General features: G+C 38.4%; 1 protein-coding gene across 19 annotated transcripts in view; it reads right to left on the minus strand.

Annotated features, from left to right (window-relative positions):
- The window catches only part of KIAA0825 (KIAA0825 ortholog), a 448,051-nt gene that overhangs the window by 227,256 nt on the left and 200,836 nt on the right, over nucleotides 1–19,959 (minus strand). For all 19 annotated transcript variants that reach the window (XR_007922664.2, XR_007922665.2, XM_070056461.1 and 16 more), the window contains one exon: nucleotides 7,026–7,250. Coding sequence is in view for 17 of the 19 variants with exons in the window: in XM_070056461.1 (XP_069912562.1) it covers nucleotides 7,026–7,250 (225 nt within the window). In the remaining 2 variants the exon portion in view is untranslated. The remainder of the gene's footprint in view (nucleotides 1–7,025; nucleotides 7,251–19,959) is intronic.

Raw genomic sequence — 19,959 nt, forward strand, 5'->3', positions numbered from 1 at the left:
AGCTCTCCTCAGGACTGGTTCCTTCTGGCTTTTTCACTTTCCCAATCAAAGCAACCTCTTTGGGGCTGGCGCTGTGACATAGCGGGTAAGGCCACCACCTTACATCCCAGCTGGCATCCCATATGGGCACCAGTTCGAGACCCAGCTGTTCCACTTCCGATCCAGCTCTCTGCTATGGCCTGGGAAAGCAGTAGAAGATGGCCCAAGTCCTTGGGCCCCTTTACTAGCATGGAGACCCAGAAGAAGCTCCTGGCTCCTGGCTTCAGTTTGGCACAGCTCCAGCTGTTGTGGCCATCTGGGGAGTGAACCAGTGGATGGAGGATCTCTCTCTCTCTCTCTCTCTCTCTGCCTCCACCTCCCTGTAACACTGCCTTTCAAATAAATAAATAAATCTTTAAAAAAAAAGCAAATCTCTTCATGTTGTTCCCAGCCCCTGATCCCTCACACATGGGAGCCCATTTTGTTGCCTTTATTACAGCATTTAACTGTCATCTAATAATTATTTCCTTTTACCTGTTCATCATCTGTCATGCTACACTAGAGGATTCTGCAGCAACAAAAATTTATCTCTTTTAATGATTTTTAAAAATTTATTTGAAAGGTAACAAAGAGGGAGAGAGCACGAGAGAGCAATAACAACAGATAGAGCGAGCTCCCATCTACTGGTTCACTTTCTCCAAATGCCCCAAATAGCCAGGGCTGGGAGAGGCTGAAGCCTGGAGCCAGCAACTCAATCCAGGTCTCCCGTGTGGGAGGGAGGAATCCCATTTTTTTTTTTTTTTTTTTTTTTTTGACAGGCAGAGTGGACAGTGAGAGAGAGAGACAGAGAGAAAGGTCTTCCTCTACCGTTGGTTCACCCTCCAATGGCCGCCGCAGCTGGTGCACTACAGCCGGCGCACCACGCTGATCCAATGGCAGGAGCCAGGTGCTTCTCCTGGTCTCCCATGGGGTGCAGGGCCCAAGCACTTGGGCCATCCTCCACTGTACTCCCTGGCCACAGCAGAGAGCTGGCCTGGAAGAGGGGCAACCGGGACAGAATCCGGCGCCCTGACCGGGACTAGAACCCGGTGTGCCAGTGCTGCGAGGCGGAGGATTAGCCTAGTGAGCTGCGGCGCCGGCCAGGAATCCCATTTTTTGAACTATCATCTGCTGCTGCCTTGCAGGGTGTGTATTACCAGGGAGCTGGAGTCAGGAGTGGAGCTGAGAATTGAATCCAGGCTCTCTGATGTGAGAGGCAGTGTCTCGATGGCTAAATGCCTGCTCTCCTAAATTTACCTTTTAACTTCATTGTCCATGAGCTGTTTTAAGAACCCTCTATATAAACTCCAGCATGCATTACTGTATCTCCAGAGCTCAGTACCTCACATTTAACAGTTTTTCAGTAAGTATTTGTGGAATAAATGAGCCAATAACTGGTTCATGTTTACCATCTATTTCTCCTCTGTGTTTCTTTGTGTCCCACACTAGTTCCACTTTCTACTAACACCCCTTAAATGTGGACATTTGCCAAGAAATCTCTAGCCTTTTAGCTGATGGTTCTATGTGCTCTCCCTTGCTTCCTGCTATTTTCTCTTAACTGGGTTCCTGACGTTCAGCTGGGGAAACTGGATTGAATTTTTGACTTGCAGTTTCAGTCTTTGCCATTCTGGGCATTTAGGGAGTGAACTAGTTGATGGGAATTCTCTCTCTCTCTCTCTCTCTCAAATGAATAACAAATTTTAAAAATTAACTGGAGTAGCTTTTATATAAGTTTTTAACAACTGAATCCAACACATATTTAAATAACCTCAAAAGATTGTTGCAGTAACTAATTAAATATGAAAGCACCTAGTTCAGTGCTTGGTAAAAAAAAATAGCTCCTTAATAAATGTCTTCTTTTCATTCAAATGGGTACATTTAGGTGAGGCTTAAAAAGTATGGAGAAACTCCCTGTGACCTCCCATCTTTTTGTTCTTAAATTATTTTATATATGTTGTTCTTTAAGGGTTTGTGTCTCATACTTCTTATTCTATTACCATTTACTTACAAGATTGTGTGAGGAGGTCTTCAAAAAGGCTCATGAAAAGGGAGGCTATTTGGCACAGCAGCTACAACACCGCTTGAGACACCCACATCCCGTACTGGAGTGTCCAGGTTCAAGTTCCAGCTCCGCTCCCAGTTCAAGCTTCCTGCTAATGCACACCCTGGGAGGCAGCACTGGCACCACCGAAGGCTGTTCCAGTCGCTGGGTGTCCACCACCCAAGTGGGAGACCTAGATTCTGCTCCCAGCTCCTGGTTTTGGCCTGGCCCAGCCCCAGTGTGTTCAGGGCTCTTAGGGAGTGAAGCAGTGGATGGCACCGCTGGTTCTCTCCCCGCCTACCACCTTTCACTCTGTCTCTTTCTCCGTGGCTCAAAGTAAATAAATGCTATTTTAAATTTCAAGGAAAATCCATACTTTGAAAAAATTATGCATGGGATTTCAGCATCTTTTGCACTGAAATAAGCCTATCTTTTAATTCCATTTTTCCATGAACTTTCGAAGTACCCTCATATATTACATTCACTCTATCCTAAAGAGGATTTAACGACAAATATTGAGAAATCTTAGTAGGTATTCAGTAAGATTTCCGATTCCCTTTATACTTGTACTTCTACTGATACTTTCTAAACTCTGAGGATTCCAAGTACTCAAATCCCCAACTACTTCATTAAAGCTTGAGGCAAATTCCAATCAGGTCCTCTAGGCTGATAACAAATTAATAAATCCATCCTACTTGTCACAAGGATTCTTAATCTACAATGGTGTTACAGATTCACCAGGGAGAAATCTTTTAAGGTTGTCACACAATTTATTTAAACAAAGTTGACTTCTAGCTAAGCCATAGATATATAATATATTCTAGGAGTCATCCCAATTTCAGAGCCGATAAAGATGAAAAAATAAAATCTTGTGATGAATCCCATATGGTATGTCTATTTATTTGTTTATCATTTCTTCCTTCCTACACATGTATCACTGTAAATACATATTTATGATTCTACAATATGCAAAAAAGGAGAGTTGTACAAATAAAGACAAAATAATGTCTTAAAATTAATTTTGAAATTTTGTTAATGGTGAAAAATAAATAACAACTTGAGTAAGGATGATGTTATTTAATACCCTTTATTATTTTTAAAATCTGGGCTTGGGGTCAGCATTGTGGCATAACAGGTAAAGCCCCCACCTGAGACACTGGCATCCCAAACAGGCACCGGTTTGAGTCCTGAGTTCTCCACCTCTGATCCAATTCCCTGTTAATGTGCCTGGGAAAGCAGCGAAAGATGATCCAACTCCTTGGGCCTGTGCACCCATGTGGGAGACCCAGAAGAAGCTCCTGGATCTGGCCAGCCTTAGCCATTGCAGCAATCTGGAGGGTGAACCTTGGATGGAAGATCTCTCTCTGTCTCTCCGTCTCTACTTGTAACCATGACTTTCAGACAAATAAAAATAAAATTTAAAATCTGGGTTTAATGCTTCAGAATATGAAGGTCAGGTTCTAAGTTCAATTTGTTTCAATACTAGGCTTTAATGGCTCTTATAGGTTAAAAAAAAAAGCCAGTATGCAAACAAGGGTTCTTCAAAAAGTTCATGGAAAATGAATTAAACTATGTTTAGTTTGCTACCTAAAATATGAAGACCACACATATGTATATTAGAATACAGATGCATATGTAACAAAGGTATAATTAGCTATGCTGACAAAACCATGGCAGTGGCTTTGGTGGGCATTTGCTGTAGCAGTTAGCATGCTGCCTGAAAGGCCTACGTGCCATATCAGAGTTCCTGGGCTGAGTCCTGGCCCTGCTCCTGATTCAAGCTTCCAGCTAATGCAGACTCCGGAAGGTGGTAAGTGATGGCTCAAGTATTTGGGTCCCTGCCCCCCACGGGAAGGACCTGCATTGAGCTCCTAGTTCCTGGCTTCAGCCCGACCTAGTCCTAGCTATTGAAGGCATTTGGGGAGTGAACCAGCAAATGGAAGATCTCTCTTTTCTCTCTCTGCCTTTAATAAATAAATAAATAGAATTTTAAAATACACGACATTGATGTTTCAGTCTTAGCCACGAAACAGGCAAAGAGTGTTGCTGAATTTGACTAATAAATATCCATCACCAAAGATGTCGCTGCTTGCATGAAGATTATTATTCCAACAGTTTTCCCATAAAGGGCTCTTTCCACTAAAATAGCAATTTACTGTTGAGAAAATATCTTTTCAGGTGTACCTTTTATTTAACTGCTGTCGAAGAAGCAAAACAAAATAAAACAAGTTCCTTTTGTAGTTGCTCTTCCAAACATAACGGAGCAAATGCCCCAAAGCTGAGCTCTGTCAGCCAACTGAATTTTCACCCAACCATACAGTGAATCTCCTGTTGGATAATGTATTGTAGTATTCATTTCTTTAAATCTTCAGTGTTTTCTATGTAAAAGTATTTGCTGACAAAGAGATAAAGAAATGTATTTTCATTTGTCAACAGAGTGCTTTCCGTGTTCTGTCATTTTCACTGTGTCAGGAAGGACAAATGTTGCCTCGAGGTGGTGACTATTCATCTTTTACTAGGTTAGATTTTGCAACAAAAGATCTTTAAACATTTATCACTGTTCTGACAAATTTTGCAAAGAACATGATTATATATCAATTGAACCATTATTGAAAAGTTACAGAGCTTTTGTCTTTGGGTACTGAGTTTTGAAATTTTTTGTTCATCAAGAAGACTTCAAACTATCTTTAAGCACTATCTCAAAGGACAACACTCACTTTGGAGGGACTCACACTTAACAGTAATGTATAGGAAATCATATTTCAAACTTTCTTTCCACACAGATATCATTTTTTGCCCCTCTACATATCTCATTAGATCATCATAGTTGTGCCTTAAAATATGTCTGAGAAAGAGCTCATGTGAGTAGCAGAAATAAGTGTGAGCTTTGTTGCTTTGTCATTGTTTGTTCTTCCCTGCCTTCTCACCATTCGTTGATTTCTTGATTTTCATGAAGGTGTTAAATCATGTGTGTGTTTCATGAGGATTTGTTAAAACTAGATTGTGTGACACCAAGGGCAACTTTCCTCCATCCCTGTTTACTGAAAGCTAAAGGAGTAAGGAGATCCAGCCCAATGCTTCTCTGACAGTGTGTGGCACTCTTGTTCTCCTGTCCTTGGGCTTCCTCACATAGTGTCCCCAAAACAAAACAGGCTCCCCACAGACCAAAGGTGGGCTACAGAGACAATCTCCATGTGAAATGTTAGGAAGGTTTAATTTCATTCTTAGACACCAAAGAATTGTACGTGCCTCAGGGGTTTGCACCTATTTTGAAACAGTTACATTGGTCTTCAAACACCAAGAGGAGTATTGATCCTTAAATACAGTGCCTGGGATGCAACGGTGATTCACTTGAGTAACATCTATTGAATAAATGACTTAATGTCCAGCACATAAATATCATCTGTCTTATACTGTGCTCCTGCCCCTTGTCTGCATGAGACGTGTTCCAGCGACTCTGCGTTCCAGGAACCACAGAGAGTACATGCCCTATCTATACTGCTTCGTTCTCTTATGTAGACGCACTTATGCATAAAGCTTACTTTATAAATTAGGCACCATAAGTAATAGTAGAATAGGACAATTATAACAATATACTGTAATAAAGGTTGTGTGAGTGTGGTCTCTCTCTTGGAAAGAGTCAAGAGAGATATTAATATTTTTGGATTGTAGTTGACCATGGGTAAAAGTATTATTTAGTAAGGAAAGTGCTAACAACTGGTCTTTATAAAGTAAGCATTTTGGGTGACAAGAGGCTCTTTGAAACAGTATAGAGGAATTCCAATATGCTTATAGAAGACAAATTTATTCATAAATAGAATAATTTGAAAGCCACTGGCCAAACAATGCTACATGTATGGCATGATATATGTCTCTGGAACTGCTTAAAATGTATGAAATATCCAAATGCAAGAACAAAGGAGATCTGGCCACAACTCTTTGACAAGGAAGAACTTAAGTAATGAAAAGGTGACATTTTCCATTTTCAATTAAATGGCTTTACTAGACTCAAAGGCAGTTTAATAAGGCTTGGACAGAATTAAGCATGACTATGAAAGGTCACAGGTAGATAATTGATTTGAGTTTGTAATAGAAGGTCGCTGGAGAAGAGCTCCATTATTTAGGATTTCCACGTAGAAGAGTGAAAGAAAGGCTAGTCCCTTCAACTGACTTTAGTGGGTTCATCTAAAAATTTTCTTACTGAAAGTTTACTTGGAATTACACAAAAATAGTATTCTTTAAAACACATGCAGGGGTATCTTGTGAAAATTCTGGGAATGTTGAAAGATCTGGGATAGAAGTGAACATTTAGGCAGAGAGGACTTGACTAACCCAATAAGCGGATAGTGTCGATAACGACGATTCTCAAATATGCGTGGCGGATCTCTCCTCTGAATAGGAATAATGTTCTCAACTCAGAATCCCAGGGATTGAGGTAAAAATACTGTGTCAGGAAAACACATGTAGTTTTCCAAATGGGGCACTATTTTTGTCCTAAAAGCTATGTGTGTGTGTGTGTGTGTGTGTGTGTGTGTGTATTAACAAGAGAAAAGAAACTATTAACTGGTGGTCGCAGGGGAAAAACTTAAGGAAAGAAGAATCAAACTGAATATCAGAGCAATCTTCTATAGAGCACGAATTTTGGACTGTTCAATAGATTTAAAAGAAGTTAGTGAAAATTATGTGACTAGTCAGAGAATACTAATCAGTGAATATTACCATCAACACCAAATATCACAGAAAATTCTGGACTGGTAGTTAAATAAAGATGACCATTGGAGTCATTTCCATTTCTAATGTCCTTGATCCTGTGGCTCATGGCGAAAGTAAAAAAGGTTCCTAAATATGCTTGGTGGGAGGAAGGTTTATATAGTTTATCAGTCTTATAATTTTTAGAATTTCACTAGAGTGCATATCCTAGAAAACAGCTTCTTCACTGATTCTGATGAAAAACAAATCCCCTTACCTTTGGTGGATTCCTTCCTTTGGGTCTCTCGTGGCACGTAGCTGCATTCTTTCGGAATACTCTCTAGCAGACGATCGGGGACACGGGGCTTGGCTGGGTTTGTCTCACAGTTCCTCCCGGAGGTTATCACGGATACGGTCTGCTGGACAATGTCCTTGACGGCGTCGGTCAGTGCCAGTCTCAAGCATCGGATGACCTCTAGCTCTGACTCCCGGCACGTTGAGACTTTAAAACCAGAGGGCACAGAATGGTTAGCAGGATCTGGCATTTGGTTATGCCTCGTTTAACTGGAAATCCAGTTTCCTAAAATCTAGTTTAAAGCTACAGGAAAGAAGACTTGCCAAGAAGTCATATTGTTGATAATCTGTCCATAAAACATTTGAGAGTGCCAAATCCTAACCACTAGACCACCAGGAAACCATAAAACATTTGAAAAATAGGAAGTTTCTTCTCTTATTAATAATGAAATTTAAAAAAAAAGAGTAAGTACTAGTCTTTACTGGTATTTCTGACTGTGCTATTGGGATATATTTATTATTTATATATTTATATATATTAAATATATATATTTATATATAATTCTGTGATCTTCTTAGATAGAAGCTGGGCAATGTAAGTCATACCAAAAGCTTTACTATTGTACTCACCTGTTGACTGACTTCTTCTTTTCTGTAGGAGTTAGCTAAGAAATTAATTATGAATAAGGAAAGGATATAAAGAAAAACCAGAAACAACTGAAATGTCCAATATAGGTGATTTGTTTCTATATAATAAAACATTATGTTGGTTACAAATATGCAGTTATGAAAGATTATAACATACTGATTTTATTTAAAAAGTATATATCTGTATACATATAAAAATTAAAAGAGATACTCTGTAAAGTTAATAGGGATTAATAATGCCTGACGGGATTTAGTTTTTTTTTTTTTATTTTTCAGTACGAGCTGTATGATCAAGGGAACTAGTCATTAAAATGACTCAAAGGTCACTTGCTTTAACTACCAGTTCAGAAATTTTCTCTTCATGTTTGCCTTTTTCTAATCTTACTTCCTCTTTTACGTCTTGTTTCTTCCTTCTTTTCCTACTCTATTTTTCCTTCCTTCCCTCCTGTGGTTCTATCTTCCTGCCTTCTTTCTGGTTATATTTATTACTTGTATGCTAATGATCATAGCAGAATTATTCATAAAGCCCTAAAAGGAGAAATAATACATATAAATTGACGAATAGGTAAGAAAAATGTGTATATCATGCAATGGAATATTACTTACCAATGAAAAGGAATGAAGTACCGATACATGCTACAACATGAATGAATCTACAACACATTAAGCTAAGTGAAAGAAACCAGATACACAAGGCCGCATGTACTCTGTGGTGCAATTTATATGAAATGTCCAGAGTAGGCAAGTCTATACAGACAGAAAGTAGACCGGTGGTTACCAAGACTGAGAAATGACTACTAATGGGTACAGGCTTTGCTTTGGGGGTGACGAAAATATTCTAAAATTAAATAGTGCTGATAGTTGCATAGCTCCATGAATACACACACACTGAACAGTATTCTTTGAAAGTATGAATTTTATGATGTGAATTTAATCTTAATAAAGTTGTTATTAAAAAATGTAACTGCATGTATATGGAGACACATATTAAACACCTGTCATTTATATCCCAGTATGATTTAACTTACAGCAGGTATCACAAGACTTTTTCTTCAAATGGTAACACAGTAAATATTTTAAGCTCTGACAGCCAAATGATTCTTGTTGAAAATACTCAACCCCAAACTTTGGAACACAAAAACAACAATAAATAATACATAAATTAATGGACATGGCTGTTTCCAATAAAACTTTATTAACATGGTGGTCTGTGCTTAACCCAAAGACAGTAGTTTCCCAACTTCTAGTTTAGAAAGTCGTTTTCTACTGGGACTGCTAGCTGAGAGCAGAGCACTGAAAGTTCTTGATTGTAAGACAGGAAGGAAGAGAACATTTTGGAGTTTGGATCCCAGAATGGAGAAGGCAAAGCTGGGTAAGTTTTCCATCGACACAATTTTTGTGCAGAGTGCCTTGTGCTACAGATAGAACTAGAGGAAGAAGAGAGGCACTAAGGGGGAAGAACTCCATGTAAAACTTTTTTCATCATACCATGCTGCAGAACTACATAGAAAAATAGAAGAACCTATGCCAACAATGAAAATTCCTTAGACATATTTAAAAAATACGTCTCCTATTTGAGTTTGTTTTCTTGTCAATTGTTTCTTTCTTTTAAAAGAACAACTGCAGAACATAATTCAAGCTGGTTGAGGTTAATTTGGCTAATTAGCATAGCAAATTTAATAATGAATGTTCAATCATTTCTGAAAGAAGTATTACAATAAATAAATCATTCTCAAATGAATTGCAGATTAGTGATATGAATATATTGGTGACCCAAAAAATGATATAATAAACAACTAAACTATGATAGCACTGCAAAAAATTTATGGAAAAAGGAATTAAAATAATTTTTAGGGCCGGTGCCACAGCTCACTAGGCTAATCCTCCGCTTGTGGCGCCAGCACCCAGGGTTCTAGTCCCACTTGGGGCACCAGATTCTGTCCCGGTTGCCCCTCTTCCAGGCCAGCTCTCTGCTGTGGCCCGGAAGTGCAGTGGAGGATGGCCCAAGTGCTTGGGCCCTGCACCCGCATGGGAGACCAGGAGAAGTATCTGGCTCCTGCCTTCAGATCGGCACAGTGCGCCAGCTGTAGCGGCCATTTGGGGGGTGAACCAATGGTAGGAAGACCTTTCTCTCTGTCTCTCTCTCTCTCTCACTGTCTAACTCTGCTTGTGAAGAAAAAAAAAGAAGAAGAAAAATAATAACTTTTAATACAAAATACTTTGAAATATATGCATAGCCTTTTCATAATCTGCATTTTCCATAAACTTTTTGAAGACCCCCCATATGCATAGGTTTCAAAATGTTTTGCACCAAAATAAACTTATTTTCTGTGAACTTTCTGAAGTACCCTCATATAGCGTACTACATATCCTTCAGTTTTAGATATGTGATTTAGGAAATTTGTGGTTTTGGTTACCAGTCAGCTAATAAAGTAATTCCAAGTAGTCATGTTATGCATTTAATGATAGAAATATGTTTTGAAAAATATTTTGTTAGGTGATTTCCTCATTGTGTGAGCATCACAGAATGACCTTATATACAAAGGCAGCTATAACATCACCAGGCCATTCTGGCGCAATCTTACGGGACCACCATCATATACACAGTCCATCACTGAATGAAACATTGTTAGGTAACATGAAACTACATTTTATTATTATTATTATTTGACAGGCAGAGTGGACAGTGAGAGAGAAAGACAGAGAGAAAGGTCTTCCTTTTCCGTTGGTTCACCCCCAAAATGGCCTCTGCGGCCGGTGCACCGTGCTGATCCGAAGCCAGAAGCCAGGTGCTTCCTCCTGGTCTCCTATGTGGGTGCAGGGCCCAAGCACTTTGGCCATCCTCCACTGCCTTCCCGGGCCACAGCAGAGAGCTGGACTGGAAGAGGAGCAACCGGGACAGAATCTGGTGCCCCAACCAGGACTAGAACCCGAGATGCCGGCGCCACAGGCGGAGGATTAGCCTAGTGAGCCCCAGCGCCAGCCCATTTTATTATGTTTCTAGAAGCCTTTCCACTTGAGACAGTCAGACCTTATTTTTTGAAATGATTACAACTTTGCAAAAGAAATATCAGATTTAGCAGTGATGAAGTATCTGGGTCCAGACTCACTCTCCCGCCATAAAGGTTAGAAAGTACGGGAAGAAAGTATATGAAACAATTATTAAAAAAGAAAGAAACAGGTAAATCCTATGGCTACTTGTGTCTTTATGTGAAGGTACTTTGAGATCACAGTTCAGGGAGGAGGAAATTGGGCAAGCATGCAAATCTCACTGAGACGAACAGACAGAGATTTGAGGAGGCAGCTGGAATTTTCTGGGAAAAGTGCCAGAGGATGGAGCTACACAGAAACAGAGCTCCAGAAATCTGCACAGGGTACACTTTGAGGCTTATACAGAACACTAAGCTGGCAGTAGAAAAGTTCACTCCAAGAGGTCAGGCAAACAGCAACTACTAGAGCTCTGATGAAACAGATCAATGTTTGAATTCAGCCCAGAACTGGAAGATACATTGCTTATCCAAGACATTCAGTGGGTACTCCAAAAGATCATGTTTTAGTAAACGGTCTAAATCAGGGATAGAATAAATAAAATTCTAAACCTGCCTTAATAAAACTCAGCAACAGCTTCAAAATCATCAGGATGATCCACAAGTATCAACTGCTAGTGTAAATTAAATCTATAATATAAAGAAATGCCACAAAATTTAGAAACTCAACAACACAATATTCATAATATCTGGCATCCAATAAACACTAGTAGACATGCAAAAATAACCGATCCATAATTATTAGAAGAAAATAGATGCACACTCCAAAGTGATAGAAATGATGGAGCAAGCAAACAAGGGTTTAAAACAAACATCAAGTATATATACAAAGATTTTAAAATAAGGAGAGAAATACAAAATATAAAAATACCTAAATAGAATTGCTATTATTTAAAAATATCTAGAATAAAAATTCACCAGATGGTCTTAATAGCAACACAGACACTGCAGAGTGAAAGTACTTGGGCCCCTGCACCACATGGGAGACTAGCAAGAAGCTCCTGGCTCCTCCCTTTGGATCAGGCCATTTGGGCAGTGAACCAGCAAATGGAAGATCTCTGTCTGTCTGTATCTCTCTCTGTAACTAGGCCTTTAAATTAATAAGTTAATTTAAAAAATAAAGGAATTTTGTGTGTAGTGAAAATATTTCAAAGATGAAGGGGAATATACTTTTCAATGCAATTAAAACTCAAAATAAATGAATGCCAGAAGATTTGTAGTATGCAAGTATAAAAGGAAGGACTTCAGGTAGAAAGAAAATGATACCTTCTGAGAATTCAGATCTTCATAAAGAAGAGTTTGGAAATGGTAAAGTACAAAAGACTTTCTATTTTAAATTTCTTTAATATATAATTGAATGGAGTAAAAACAATAAATCGTGGGATTTATAATATTTACAGAAGTTGGGGGCAAGTGTCCTATTGAATGGGGAAACATTGGAAGCATTCAACTGAAATCTGGAACTAGACAAGGATGCCCACTCTCACCTCTGTTATTCAATATAGTCCTGGAAGTTTTAACTAGAGCCATTAGGCAAGAAATAGAGGTCAAAGGAATATAAAACGGGAAAGAGGAAATCAAACTATCCCTATTTGCATGATTCTACTTATAGGGGATCCAAAAGACTCCATTTAGAGACTATTGAAACGCATAGAAGAGTTTGGTAAAGTGTCAGGATATAAAATCAACACATAAAAATCAACAGCCTTTGTAAACACAGACAATGCCACAACTGGGAAAGATCAATCCCATTCACAACAGCTACAAAAAAAAAAAAAAACAAACAAACAAACAAAAAAAAACAAAACCAAATACCTTGGAATAAATTTAACCAAGGATGTCAAAGATCTTTACAATGAGAATCACAAAACATTAAAGAAAGAAACAGATGAAGACACACAAAAAAATGAAAGAATCTTCCATGTTCATGGATTGGAAGAATCAATATCATCAAAATGTCCATACTGCCAAAAGCAATTTACAGATTCAAAGCAATACCAATTAAAATACCAAGGACATTCTTCTCAGATACAGAAAAAACAATGCTGAAAATTCATATAAAAACCAGGAGAACCTTGAATAGCTAAAGCAATCTTATACAACAAAAATAAAGCCAGAGGCATCACAATACCAAGTGTAAAGACATTCTTCAGGGCAGTTATAATCAAAACAGCCTAGTACTGGCACAAAAACAGATGGATATATAATTGATACAGAATAGAAACAATAGGTCTGATCTGATTTCATCATCATTAAAAAAAATCATCTATTATTTTTCACTTTATGTTTCTGTGTGGGAGCAAACTGTTGAAAGCCTTACTTAATGTATACTAAGCTGATCTTCTGTATATTAAGATAATCGAAAATGAATCTTGATGTGAATGGAAGGGGAGAGGGAGTGGGAAAGGGGAGGGTTGTGGGTGGGAGGGACGGTATGGGGGGGAAGCCATTGTAATCCATAAATCGTACTTTGGAAATTTATATTCATTATATAAAAGTTAAAAAAAAATAAAAAATAAATAAAAAAATTAAAAAAAAAATAAAAAAAAGACAATGTTATTATCCTAAAAAAAAAAAAAAAAAAAAAAAAAAAAAGAAATGTCAGAAATCAACCCACACATCTACAACCAACTTATCTTTGACAAAGGAGCTAAATTCAATCCCTGGAGCAAGGACAGTCTTTTCAACAAATGGTGCTGGGAAAACTGGATCTCCACATGCAGAAGTATGAAGCAAGACGCCTACCTTACACCTTACACAAAAATCCACTCAAGAGATCCCAGTGGAAAGAACAGGTCATCAAAGAAGGAAGTACCTTTCTCTGAAGGGAGGAGAGAACCTCCACTTTGACTATGACCTTGTCTAAACAAGATAAGAGTCGGAGAACTCAGAGGGCTTCCATAGCCTTGGAAACTCATGACTGGAGCAGAGGGAGATTACTGATGCCATAGACAGGAGTGTCAATTGGTAAAGTCAACAACAGGAGTCACTGTGCACTTACTCCTCATGTAGGATCTCTGTCCTTAATGTGCTGTGCATTGAGATTTAATGCTATAACGAGTACTCAAACAATATATTTCACTTTGTGTTTCTATGGGGGTGCAAACTGTTGAAATCTTTACTTAATGCATACTAAACTGATCTTCTGTAAAAAAAAAAAAAAAAAGAAATGATCAATTCCCAACTTGACTCTCACTGGGATTAAACATGACAATAGGTCTGATCTGATTTCATCATCATTTAAAAAAATCATCTATTATCTTTCACTTTATGTTTCTGTGTGGGAGCAAACTGTTGAAATCCTTACTTAATGTATACTAAGCTGATCTTCTGTATATTAAGATAATCGAAAATGAATCTTGATGTGAATGGAAGGGGAGAGGGAGTGGGAAAGGGGAGGGCTGTGGGTGGGAGGGACGGTATGGCGGGGAAGCCATTGTAATCCATAAGTCGTACTTTGGAAATTTATATTCATTAAATAAAAGTTAAAAAAAAATCCACTCAAAATGGATTAAAGACCTAAATCTGATATCATCAAATTATTATTGAACATTGGGAAAACTCTACAAGACATTGGCATAGGCAAAGAGTTCTTGGGAAAGACCCCAGAGCCACAGGCAATCAAAGCCAAAATTGACAAATGGGATCACATCAAATTGAGAAGCTTCTGTACTGCAAAAGAAACGCAGCAAAGTGAGAGGCAACCAACAGAATGGGAAAAATTATTTGCAAACTATGCAATTGGTAAAGGTTTAATAACCAGAATATATAAAGAGATCAAGAAATTCAACAACAAAACAAACAACCCAGTCAAGAAATGGGCAAAGGACTTAAACAGGCATTTTTCAAAAGAGGAAACCCAAATGGCCAACAGATACATGAAAAAAACGCTCAGGATCACTAGTCATCAGGGAAATGCAAATCAAAACCACAGTGAGGTTTCACCTCACCCGTTAGAATGGCTTCCATACAGAAATCAACAAACAACAAATGCTGGTGAGGAAGGGTGGAAAAAGGTACCCTAATCCTCTGTTGGTGGGAATGTAAACTGGTAGAGCCACTGTGAAAGACATCATGGAGATCTCTCAGAAATCTGAATATACACCTACCATTTGACCCAGCCATCCCACTTTGGGGTTTTACTCAAGGGAAATGAAATCAGCATATGAAAGAGTTATCTATACCCTCATGTTTATTGCAGTTCAATTCACAATAGCTAAGACCTGGAATCAACCTAAATGTCCATCAACTGAAGATTGGATTAAGAAATTATGGTATATTTACATGATAGAATACTATGCAGCAATAAAAATATGAAATCCAGTCATTTGCAACAAAATAGATGAAACTGGAAAACATCATACTTAGTGAAATAAGCCAGTCCCAAAAGGAGAAACACCATATGTTCTCCCTGATCTGTGATAACTAATAGAGCACCTAAAAGGTAATCTATAGAAGTGAAACTAACACTTCAATATGCAACGACTTTGAACAGCCCTTGTCTCGACTGTTGAGGAATTTTTTCCCTCATATAATTTGTTGAACTCTTTACTTTAGAGATTTATTTGTATGTGTATAAAGTTAATTAAAATAGATCTTAGTAAAAAAAGAATGAATAGGAGAGGGAGGTGGAAGAGAGGTGAAAGTGTGGGTGGGAGGGCAGGTATGGTGAGAAAAATCACTATATTCTTAAAGTTGTATTTATGAAAAGCATGAAAAACCTTAAATAAAAGGTTTTTGGGGAAAAAAATTGGGGTCAGCTTAATATGTTAAGCCTTGTCTGTGGTGCCAGCATCCCATACGGGCACTGGTTTCTGTCCAGCTGCTCTTCTTCTGATATAGCTCTCTGCTAATGGCCTGAAAAGGTAACAGAGGATGGCCCAAGTGCTTGAGTCCCAGCACCCACGTGGGAGACCTGGAAGAAGCTCCTGGCTCCTGGCTTTGGATCAGTGTAGCTCTGGCCATTGCGGTCAATTGGGGAGTGAACCAGCGGATGGAAGACCTCTCTTTCTCTGCCTCTGCCTCTGCCTCTGCCTTTCCTTCTCTCTCTGTGTTAACTCCGACTTTCAAATAAATAAATGAATCTTTAAAAAAAAGAAAATGAAAAAGTACGAAATACATTGGGAGGAAATTTTATCGACACAGTCGTGAGCCACATCATGATGTTTTAATCATGGGCTATACTTACAAAGGGGGTAGGGGGATCCCCTAAGATTATATTATCCAGTGATGTCATGTGTTAGCCATGTTGGCTTGTGCAAGTACACTCTGTGCATGATGAAATCATCTAGTGACACATATCTTTGAACTTATTTCTGTCATTAAGCGAAGCATATCTGTACAAGTATATGACATAGAACTTATGTCCAGAACATATAACGAACTCTTTGAAACTCAGTAAGGCAAAGAATCCAATTCATGAACAGACAAAAAAATTTGAGTTACTTTACAAAACAATGCTTTCAAACAGACACTCTGAACATGAAGAGGTGTTTGATTTTATTAATCACAAGGGAAATGGAAAGTAAAACTATATGAGACAATACTACAGCTCTCTTAGAATGGCCAGAATCAAAAAAGCCATTCCAAGAGTTGCCAAGGATATAGAGCAAATGAAATTCTCATACATAATTATCAAGGATGCAAAAGGTATGACTACTTCATAAAACAGCCTAACTAGTTACAGAAAGGAAATGAAAACATTTATTAATGTTAATAACTTTATGCATTATAGGCCCAAACTAGAAAAACCCAAATTCCCATCAAACTGGCAAATGGATTTTTTTTAAAAAGTGCTACCCAGTGAAATAGTACTCAGTGAATATTACTGAGCAGTGAAAAGAAGTAAACTATTGATAGAGCATAATCCAAAATTCTCCAAGCAGTAAGCTACACAAAAGAAGCCAGACACAAAAGAATGCATAGCTTTCTATTGCTATCAGATTCTAGAATGATCCAAGTAACCTATCATAATATAATGTATGCTAGTGTCTTCTTGGGACTAGCAGATGGAGGGAGAATTGTCCCCAAAGGGTATGAAAGAAACTTAGGAAATGATGGAAGTGTTCCATAGCGATTTGTGGTGGCTGTCACAGAGGCTTATACATTGGTCGAACTAACTCTTCACTTGAAAAGAGTGGATTTTATTCCATTTAAGTTATAATTTAATAAATTATTAATTTTAAAACAAGTATTTTTAGTTATTTTGAAAGGTAGAGAGAGAGAGAGACCTCATTTCCTGGTTCACTCCTGAAATGTGGGGTGGGCCAGGGTGCAGCAAGAAGCCTGGAACTCCGTCCTTGTAGGGGTTCAATTACTTGGGTCATTAGCTGCTACCTCCAGAGTGTGCATCAGCAGGAAGCTGGATAGGAAGCAAAGTAGAAACTGAAGCCATGCACTTCAATATGGGTTGCAAGCTTCCCAACTAGTATCTTAACTGCTGCACCATGACACCTATTCCTCAGTAAATGATGCTTTCAAAGTTATCTAAAAGAAGGTTATAAATAGAGACTGAGTGAATGTCCAAATAAAAAATTCAGAAGACAGTCTTCCAATTTTGGAAAGCTTACATTAAAATCTACCCATATTATCTGCAGGACAGTATGTAAGTAAAAAGGAAAAATCACTGTGATCTACATGAAGGTAAACCACCTTAAACTAATTTTAGCAACATAAAAACAACACAGCATTGGGCTTTCTTAAGGCGGGGTGGGGTGGGGTGGAGGGTAAGTAGAACACCAAAGTGGAAACTGCATCTCAAAGCTTAATTAGAAAATTTTACAAAATCATTAAAAGCTTCTTTTCCAAACACTGAGAGAGTAAAGAAAACTGATTTAGAAAACAAAAGCAAAGTCAACATTGTCAAAACATGTGAAAGACACTTGTTGGGTATATTATTATAATGTTATACAGAGCATTTTGGCAATATTTTCCTCATTAGCAAGTCTGGGCATTGTCTTACAAGGCCAGCTGTGATAATTTATGCTTTAATATTTTCATTTGTCCAACTGAAGACTGCTCAATCTATTTTGAAGATATAGGCCTGCACTGATTGCTACCAAATCCATTTCTTATAAAGTGCAATGTACTTTGAAATGCTCACATAAGTTTTCTCATTTTTTTTTTTGTATTTCTGTCTCCTGTGATATTTATGTGTTGGATTTCTAATTACAAAATCAGATTGGATGTTGCACTATTGAACTCATATATCCATAAAGCAAATGTCTCAAAAAATTTAATGGAATAGAAAAAGAGAGGCATAACCTGGTCCATGAGGTAGGAGATCTGCTTTCTTGTGCTGATTCTGTTCAACTTAATTGGTAGACAATCTTGGGCATTTCTTTGACATCTCTCATCTTGGTTTACTCAGCAATAAATATGAGAATATTGGCTACTTTCCACACTAACATAATAATACTTCTGTTTTTAATGTGTATTTATTTATTTTTATTTACTTGAAAGGCAGAGGAGGGGGATCAGGAAGCGAGAGATTGAGAGATCTTCCACCTGCTGATTCACTCCCCAAATAACATGACAGCAAGGACTGAGTCAGGCTGAAACCAAGAACTTCATCCACATCTCTCATATGCATGGTACTGACTCAAATACTTGAGCCATCACCTTCTGCCTCCCAGGGTGTGCATTAGCAGGAATACTGGGTTCAAAGTAGGGGTGGGACTCTGTCCCAGGCACTGTGATATGGGATAAGCCACCCCAAAGGACAGCTTGACCTGTTGCGCCACAAAGCCCACTCTAAGACTGTGATGTTTTACGGGTAAGCTATGCCGAAATCATTGACAGTGTTTCAACAAGAATATTCACACACCAGTGAGGTTTTTAAATAATGTGCTGCAGTTGATCTATGCAGATTAATTATGTTTACCGAAGCACAGATCTATGAGCGATAAAATGCAGATATTGGGGGGGGGGTGATGATTACGTGTCTCAGCTGTACCTCTTTTAAATACATTATATTTTCCAGTTAAATAGAACTCATAGGAAAGGCTTAATTTTGTCATGATTTAGTGCACTGCACTATCTTATCAGGATTTCTTAAATTGTCATATCTTAATAATAGACTGGCAACACAAGAAAAGGAAAACTTTTCCAAAGGCTTAAATGGGAAACAAAGATCCAGTCCTTCCTGACCAGGGCAGGTCCCCGGCTCAGAGACTGTTCGAGGTACAAGGCATATTAACTTACAGGGAGGAAGAACTGATGCGAAGGCCAGGCATCTTTGGTCTATCGGAAGTCTGTCCCTTTCAGCCTCCGACACAGCCCGGGCTCTGTGATATGGGCAATCCCTGTTTCCAGAGACTGTCCTGACCTCGCAGGCAGAGTGTGCTCCACACGCACAAGACAAAGTAGGAGCAAATCACAGCTTCACCTTCTCTTGTCAGCGCCTGGGGTCTGTGGATCTCGTCAACGCCATTTTCAGTGCAGTCTGGGGCTGAGTGTCAAAAGAAGTGGTTCAAGAGCTTGATAACGACAGCATGAACAGTGGCTGGAGCAGGAGGCCACTGATGCTCTGTAATCTTTTGGGAGAATTCAACGCTTTCGTCCCCAGAAACAACTGAAAACAGCAGAGCGTGAAAGGCTTTCAAGGTTATTATCCTTCCATTCTCTGAAGACCAAATCAGAAGCACAACAAGTTCTAAGTCAGTCTTTTTCTTTTTTTCTTTTTTTTTTTTTTACCTAGAAATTTGGTCCCTCCTTTGGGTAAACAGGAAGCAGTGAGGGACTGGAAGGAAACAAGGCGATAAAACTTTAAAAGGAGATAATTATTACAGAATCTTTAAGTGATAGATTCAGATTTTTGCAATTATTACATAAACTTATCTATTGCTATTTTGCAGGGATAATGAACAAGAGAAGATGAAACATTATGACTTTAAAATCGCTAAAATGGTTTTCGTGTACTATCTCGAGGAAAGTCAAAAAGTCCAGGAGGAATGAAACCACGATTATGAGTCAGTCAGATCTTTTACAAGGAGCTCAGGAAATATTTTACGAAAACGCTGATAGCAGAGCAGTGGAGAAGAAAGCGTATAGGTGGAAAGCCAAATAAAACTGATACAAATGACTAAGTGGAATAACAGGATAATAATCATTATGTAAATTCCCATCCTGTGTTTTCCCAAGATGTTAAATATGGAGATTTAAAGGCAAGATACAAAGGATGAAACAAGGTGAGAATCTACATTGGCCTGAATGTGGGGAAAC

Source organism: Oryctolagus cuniculus, chromosome 14 (assembly GCF_964237555.1).
Source record: "Oryctolagus cuniculus chromosome 14, mOryCun1.1, whole genome shotgun sequence".
Taxonomy (NCBI): domain Eukaryota; kingdom Metazoa; phylum Chordata; class Mammalia; order Lagomorpha; family Leporidae; genus Oryctolagus; species Oryctolagus cuniculus.